Source organism: Cryptotermes secundus, unplaced genomic scaffold (genome assembly GCF_002891405.2).
Source record: "Cryptotermes secundus unplaced genomic scaffold, Csec_1.0 scaffold1894, whole genome shotgun sequence".
Classification (NCBI taxonomy): Eukaryota; Metazoa; Arthropoda; class Insecta; order Blattodea; family Kalotermitidae; genus Cryptotermes; species Cryptotermes secundus.
The window spans coordinates 883,817-891,566 of NW_019718027.1; the positions used below are offsets into that span (position 1 = coordinate 883,817).

The following is a 7,750-nucleotide window of genomic DNA, read 5'->3' on the forward strand; positions in this document are numbered from 1 at the left end:
TTTCACAATTATTCTTCCCATTTAATAATAATGACCATGATTCAATACAGCCTAAAGAGAGATTTCATGTACAAATGTGTGTATGATGGATTAAGTATGAAAATCCTATATATATATATAATTAAAAATCCATCGGCCATAACTGGTCCAGTAATAACATAAGTAGATGGTGCACTGTCAAGTGTGCGCCAATTGTCTACAGAAAATGTGGGAGTCTTGATGTCTCACAACTTTATGGGCCTTCAAGGCCTGTTACAGGGAAAGCCTTTATGCACGCACGCACACACACTCATTAAAGAGTCCAATGGTCAAGATATCCTTCATAAAGAAGCCCAACATCCGCTTTTCTCTCCACCCCCTGAATTCACAGTCTTCACAAGTTCCTTCCATTTGCTTCAGACTTGGGGATTTCAACTGTATAGTTCTGTTCATCTCTGAAGTACAGCTCCTGCATTACAGAGCTGATATGTTCTTGAAATTCTGTAATTCAAACCCTTGTTTTCCTTTGATATTAATGGTACAAATGGACATCTTCTTACCAAACAACTAGGACACACGTTGAAAGTTACATACTTTAAAACTGAATTATTCTAAAACTTCCCATGGTTTTTCAGGGCGATACTGGTCATAAGGTCGATGAGGATAGAACCTGGGGGGTTCCGACAATGTCACACCACCTTCTTCCACACAGGAAATAAATGCTTCAACCTGACAAAAGATAAAACATACAGATTGATATTCCATTGTGTATCAATCTGCCAAAACAATTGTAACAAATGTAAGACCTGAAGTTTTCATAAAACTAATGCAATCGGCCATATAAGATAAACAGAATCAGCAGAGTGCTGTCTCGGCACAACATCAAATCAGTGGGCCTGCCTCCCAAGAAATTATCTAGTTTCCTTCATCTGGTCAAAGATAACCTGGGTCTAAGGACACCGGGTGTATACGGAATCCTCTGTGTGTGTGTGTGGCAAGGTCTACATTGGGCAGACAGGCCATTCTGTGGACATGAGTTTGAAGGAGCATCAGTGTCACATACATCTTGAACATCCAGACAAGTCAGCTGTGGCTGAACACAGCGTCCATTTAGGACACNTGGCACAACATCAAATCAGTGGCCCTGCCTCCCAAGAAATCATCTAGTTTCCTCCATCTGGTCAAAGATAACCTGGGTCTAAGGACACCGGGTGTATACAGAATCCTCTGTGTGTGTGTGGCAAGGTCTACATTGGGCAGACAGGCCATTCTGTGGACATGAGTTTGAAGGAGCATCAGTGGCACATACATCTTGAACATCCAGACAAGTCAGCTGTGGCTGAACACAGCGTCCATTTAGGACACCGCATTCAGTTTCACAATACCTCCATCCTCGATACCAAGACCCAATACATGGATTGCCTTGTTAGTGAGGCCATTGAGATTGAGCTCCATCCCAACAGTATGAACAGAGAGGTGAATTTTTGTCTCAGAAAACAATGGAAGCCTCTCATCTGCTCTCTCAAGAGACCTCCAGAACATGACGCCAGATCTACATGGATACACATGNTTCCCACATGGACTACTCTCCCTCCCTTCCTGTTCCTCAACTGGTCACTCAGTCTGCAGCCACCTGCTCAGATTTTTTTCTTTCTTTCTTCTACCCTGAATTAGAGCTCATATGTTCCTCTGAAACATCAGTTTATACAATATTTACATGGCGCCACATCCCAGAAGATGGCATACTTCCATATTATTAATTGATGAAAACTTTGAATATGTTGATTTTAAAAATTAAACACCTATTCTACACAGACACACACAAAGTTAAGAAGGGAGGCATGATGAACTATTTGTTTGGTAAGCTGACAGGCACAATTATAGTTTGGAAATCACTGAATTAAGGGTGGTTTTTAATTTGTTTTAAGTGGGTATCAGTAGTGTGAAATCATTAGCACTCTTTCAGCAAACTGAGTTTCATTTTCCCTGGTTGCTGAAACTTCAGAGTAACAAAGTGAAACCAGTGTGCTGAGGCATGTTCCTGAGTTACAGTAAATGTCACTCATGATCAATATTAATGTGCCTTGAAAATGCTCCTCCATTTCCTCATAGAATATAATGACTTCCTAGAGAAGTATTCAGAATTCAATGTCCCCATCAAAATATTCCAAAGAAATTTCTCTGTAGCTACATATGGAACTGATCCAGCTAACCTTCCCTCATGGATGAGGCTTCAGGTCACAGCGAACTTCTGAAATCCCAGATTCCAAGCATCTCTGAGCAAGCACCCGTCCAAGGTTGATATAAGCAGATGTGTCATTAGTGCTGGCAATAGAAGAAGCATCTATACAATAAGCCACAAACATTTCCAGTGCCCAGACACATAAAATGAAATACTCAATATTCACACAACCAAGGTAAATTTGAAGCTGTCCTTCTGTTTAATTAAGCATCACACCATGAAGATGTACGAGGGAGTGAAGCTATAACTTTACCATTCTTGACCTGTGCACTAGATGGAGGTGAGTGGTCAGCTTCACGCCACTCCTGCTTTATTCCTGGGGAAACAGAAACAAGTACCCATTGGACAGGAGTGTGGGTGGGCCCTAGAGTTGGTCTGGATGCCATTTATGAGAAAAATCTTGCCCCTGCCAGGATGTGAACCCCAGCCATGCAGCCTGTAGCCCATAGTTACATTAAGTTAACAGTGTTTAAATTAGGAAAGGAAATGCTGTTCATCTTCTAATAAGACTTATTGTATATAATTATGATAAAAATAACTTTTTACATGTGAAGTTAAAGAAACTGTTTCTTCGTTAATAAATAATTACATAATCAATAATAAATTAATTTCTAACATTAATGACATAAGCAATAAACACTGGAACAGTCTCAGCTGAGAATCAAAGCAATTATGATCCCACAAGCATCATGGTTTTGATGTCAATATGTGATATCACTTGCCAAAAACTGCGGTTGTGCAATAATTTCTGGTAGGCATAAAATGATAATACTGATTGTTGTTTTTAAACACAACTGAGGTATAAGTTCTGGAAGGTAAAGATTTTCTTATCTCAATTGCAACTTATTTATTGAACACAAACTCGTTAACATAGAAAATTAATTATTCAGATTGTTCTTCAGCTGGGACCAGAAATACTGTTCACTGAATATGGAATTTCACTGTATTTCCACATCTTCATATAAGTAAAATATCCCACCTCAGGCTGACAAAAGGATTACAGAGACCTTTTTGAAAATGTGACTGTGTTTTCACTATATGCTTAAATGATGCATGTGTGCAGACTGCATATAACTGCTGTATGTTGAAACAGTGTTACCATTTCAACAACACTATGATTTTAACATCCTATAAGCCCTACACAAAATAAGAAAACAGAAGGCTAATTGGATGGGTCATATCTTACGCAGTAACTGCCTTCTAAAAATAAGTTATTGAAGGAAAGATAGAGGGGTGGATAGAAGTGATCAGAAGATGAAGAAGACGTAAGAAGATGCTGGATGACCTTGGGGACAGAAGAGGATATTCTCATTTGAAGGAGAAAGCTCTAGATTGCATTAAGTGGAGGAACTGTTTTGGAAGAGACTGTGGACCTGTCGTCTGACAGTTTACTGATGAATGAATGAAGCATAGCATTTAATGCAGACTCCTACATTTTGTTGTGACTGCAGAACTCTGAATATGATGCAACCATTTTACCTCTGTCACTACTCTCAGGTGATACATTATACGTATGTGGCCTATCACAGACGCATATGTATGTTTCATACTTTGTGATGCCCAGTCAGATTTATATTGTAAGATTAAATATCTTATTATTATTTTGTTAACTAGTATAAATGTTGGCAGATTCTATATCTATGTACATAGATCTCTGGAAGGCACATTAAATATGAATATGAATATACATACCTACAAATTCTGCATGAAAAGTTTTGTGTTAATAATTGCAAACATGACAGTGGTTTAAAATTCTCATGTAATGTTTAAGAACCTTCAAGAAGTGTAAACCTCTGTTACTTGGAAACATAGTACATAGATGTCTGTTACATAATTAGTAACCTATAACTTATGCTAGTCTTTACTGAACGTAGGTATCATAATTTCTTCCCCGATCTTATTTAGGACTGTGGCAGTTAGATCTAAAGGCATTTCACAGTTCATCTGTGTGTGTGTGTGTTTGTGTGTGTGTGTGGGGGGGGTAAAGCTATTCCTGTAATAAGCTGTGGAGGCTCATATGATTATGAGAAGTTCAGGCTCCAACATTTTCTAGACAATTCACTCATNACTACCTTGTGCCTCTAAGTACTTCTGTGTATAAACATATTACCTGTAAAGGAATTTCTTGAGCGCCCACTCTTTTGTTGAAGCAGTTATGACTTCTAGTCCTGAATGATGTACTATTTTTGCAGTCACATGACGTGAGCTTTGTTCCAATAGCAACCTGAAGAAAATCATACAGTGTTAGCAAGAAAAACAATTTGAAGGCCTCTGCAACATTTCTCACATAAACACTTTAAGTTCAGGAGGAACAAGCTCAAGTCAAGATGGAGATCACAAACAACGTTTTGTTTCTTGACAGGAAAAATGGTACAACATTACTTTAACCTCAAGCCAAATTTCTACCCTTCATCACAAACACAGTGGTTAATTACATTAATGTCATGCAGATGCTGCTTACATAAAAATTGTTTAATTGCTGGTATAAACATAACTGTCATTGTTACAGTTATGATTAATCCCATGCCAACGTGGAACATCACCATCAACTTGATCTTTACTATGAGTCACATAAATTCACAGAATATGAAAATAATCTGATGGGATAATGTGTTATATTGTCAGTGAAGTCAGTGATTTTTAGAATGATAATTCATGGTCAAAAAACAACACAACATAAAGAGTAGTTTGGCTGCTTTTTTACATTTTGCATCTCATGGAGAAAAACAGAGCTTATAAACCCTGTGACACCTATAATGCTGGTTTTTAGCCTACTTTCCTTATTCTGAAATAATCAAAGGAGACTTAAGGGATCAATTATACTTACTACATCATTTTTGCAACTATCTGTGGAACTGCTCCACTTTCTGCATATTTTCCCCTTATTATCTCAAGTGTCATATCAGAATTATCAAATATTATGTTTTTGGACATTATCCACTGTCTTGTTTTTATCTAAATACTTTCTGCTTTTTTTTTTTAACATATTTTGAAGACAGGATTCTGTCTCCGTCTTCAGACAAAACCTATCTCTGGATAGGGACTAGCTCTATCGATTGGGCCCAACTGAGTAGGTTTTACCTGAAGATGGAGACAGAATCCAGTCTCTGAAACACTGTGCTTTTAAAAATAAACTGTTTTTTTAGACAAAAACAAGATGATGGATAATGTCCAATACGTATTTATAACATGTTAAATAAGTGAAACAATGGTTACCACCTTGCATACATACTTATGCCAAAATTCTCGTCCTGGAGCTTCCAAGTGATAGCCAATGGGTTTGTAAGCAATTCGCAATCTTTCCAAATTTCTTGGGTTTCGGTTGTAAAATTCTGAGCATGCTTCATTACGCAAAATGCCAGTTGTCATGCTTGCTACAGAGAGAAATGAAGTCTTGAAAGGAATTTCAGCTTTCCGGGCCATAAAAGATGTAATGGATGCCATGCTTTAAAAGAAGAAGAAAATTACTTCAGAATCTTAAATTTGCTTATACATGTCTGGAAAGGGATCCAGAACTTTTAATTCATACATCACTATAGTTGTCCTATTAGATAAACAAATGTTAGTGCCTACAGACTTAAAAACTTAAATCTATTTAGTAAACAGAACCAGCAAATTACTAAGAGATATAAAGTTTGCTATTTCTCTGCAAAAACATCTAAGTGTTGATGAAAATATCTTGAAGATGGTTCATACAATCAGTGTAACCATTACAACTGATCAATCTTAACTTTTACATACATGGTAACCTTAGAAAGTTTTGGGACAGGACCCATAACTGAAATCCTTAGCCTCAGATGCCTTCAAAGTACTGACAATTGGCAGTTTAACATTGTTGTCTGTCTTCAACAGTTCTTCAAAACATTTCTGGAAGCAATCACATTCAACCTCCTGCAATGTCATCTTCAAAGCCACTTAAACTCCACATCATCAATAATATGGCCCTCTTATGTCAGCTTTATGAGATTTCAGGCTTGTACAGCAGCACAGACATACACTGTAATCTTCCGGGATACGACACCATGCAATCTAGTATGTGGCTATGAATATTTTGGATGAATCTGTTGTCTCCATTGTCAAGGTACAGCTTCTACTCAATTTTGATTGGCAGTTCTAGAAGGAGAGACAGCAGGTTCCTCATAAATGTTAGTAACCAATGTCAAAATACAGGAGACCACAATCCAACTCTTCAACTAGTCCTTTGTCTGGAGAAAACTGTAAAGATCACACACTGCAAGATCAAGGAAGTATGGTGGGTGGGGAATTACTATAGATTAGTGCTTGGCGGTAGTTGTGGCACAAGCAGTAGTTTATGTGCCAATTCAAACAAACCGTCTACCACAGACAGATCAACATTTCTTAATGACTGTTCAACTTTATGAAGAAACTTACAATGCACAACACACTTTGAATATATTTTCCCTTTCAAATGGTTCTGCTAGCAATGGTGGCAACACAGAGGACTGCCATCAACTTGGTGTTCATGCAGGTGTGGCAAATGCCCACAATCAAGCAAACGCTACAGTGACAATGCAAGTATCATTGCTTAGTAACGGCAAGTAACCAGCTTTCAACTTTTTGTATGTATAAGATTATATAACAAAATTGTGCAGATGACAAGCAGGAGTCATACAAAATCATGAGAGTGAACATGTTCGTGGTATAGGACAAGGTGAAGCTAGAGATAGAAAACATAAGAGGCTTAAACTTGGCGGTGGTCAAGCTTACGACTGTTCAAATGACTAAGTTGTTGTTGTAGCATAAGATATGCAAGTTAGGCATGACCTGCTCTGTAAAGCCTGTACTGACAGAGGATGTGTGTGTACTGCAAAAGGAAGAATTTTCAATAACATGTTATATGTGTGAAATATATACTTGATGAGAGATCAAGTGTATTTATAAAAGACAAACCCATGTTCTCGTTAGAGAGGTTGTTACATAAGGACTATTACTGCAAGAGCTCGTTCGGGGGGGGAAAAAATCTCTGGTTGTGGGCCTCAAGGGGCCTGATGCCAAGATGAACTGATTGGCGGTAAACCGCCAGTCGTAAAGTAACTCTGACTCTGACTCTAATAAGAAGAGGGGGTGCGGTGTGGGTGTTGCAAGCAGTAACATTGTTGGTGCTACACTCTTAGTCCTCAATTCTTCAAACCGAAGTTTGTCTGTGTATACTGTGCAACTAACATCCACATGTTTATATACTGCATTAATGAGCTCACAACTGATACTCATATCAGCATTCTTGATACAGTGTACTGGGAGATATAGTGTATCTTTAGATCCTTATCAATGTTGATGTGATAACTGTCAAATGAAATCCTCACTTCCTCTTCAGTCACCTCCACTATCAGTCCATGATATGAGGACACCTATTTTATACTATCTAACAGAAATGAGTACCGGGAATTAACTAAATAATTTTCCTGGGGAGTAAAGAGCTGATGGCACGTAAGGATGACAACCTTACCATCTGTCAGCCGACTGTCTAGATCAGCGATGGCCAACTGGCGGCCCGCGGGCCGTATCCGG

At 38.2% G+C, this 7,750-nt stretch overlaps 1 protein-coding gene across 3 annotated transcripts in view; it reads right to left on the reverse strand.

The window, feature by feature from the left end:
• Window positions 1-7,750, reverse strand: part of LOC111862622 (39S ribosomal protein L18, mitochondrial) — an 11,847-nt gene continuing 4,097 nt past the window's right edge. For 2 of the 3 annotated variants that reach the window (XM_023848250.2, XM_023848166.2), the window contains exons 2-6: window positions 5,963-6,088; window positions 5,454-5,666; window positions 4,332-4,445; window positions 2,193-2,304; window positions 1-708 (exon numbers count right to left, since the gene is read on the reverse strand). In XM_023848250.2, the coding sequence (XP_023704018.1) occupies window positions 2,199-2,304; window positions 4,332-4,445; window positions 5,454-5,666; window positions 5,963-5,997 (468 nt within the window). In that variant the 5' untranslated portion in view covers window positions 5,998-6,088 and the 3' untranslated portion in view covers window positions 1-708; window positions 2,193-2,198. The remainder of the gene's footprint in view (window positions 709-2,192; window positions 2,305-4,331; window positions 4,446-5,453; window positions 5,667-5,962; window positions 6,089-7,750) is intronic. The other variant, XM_023848341.2, reaches the window with a different exon arrangement.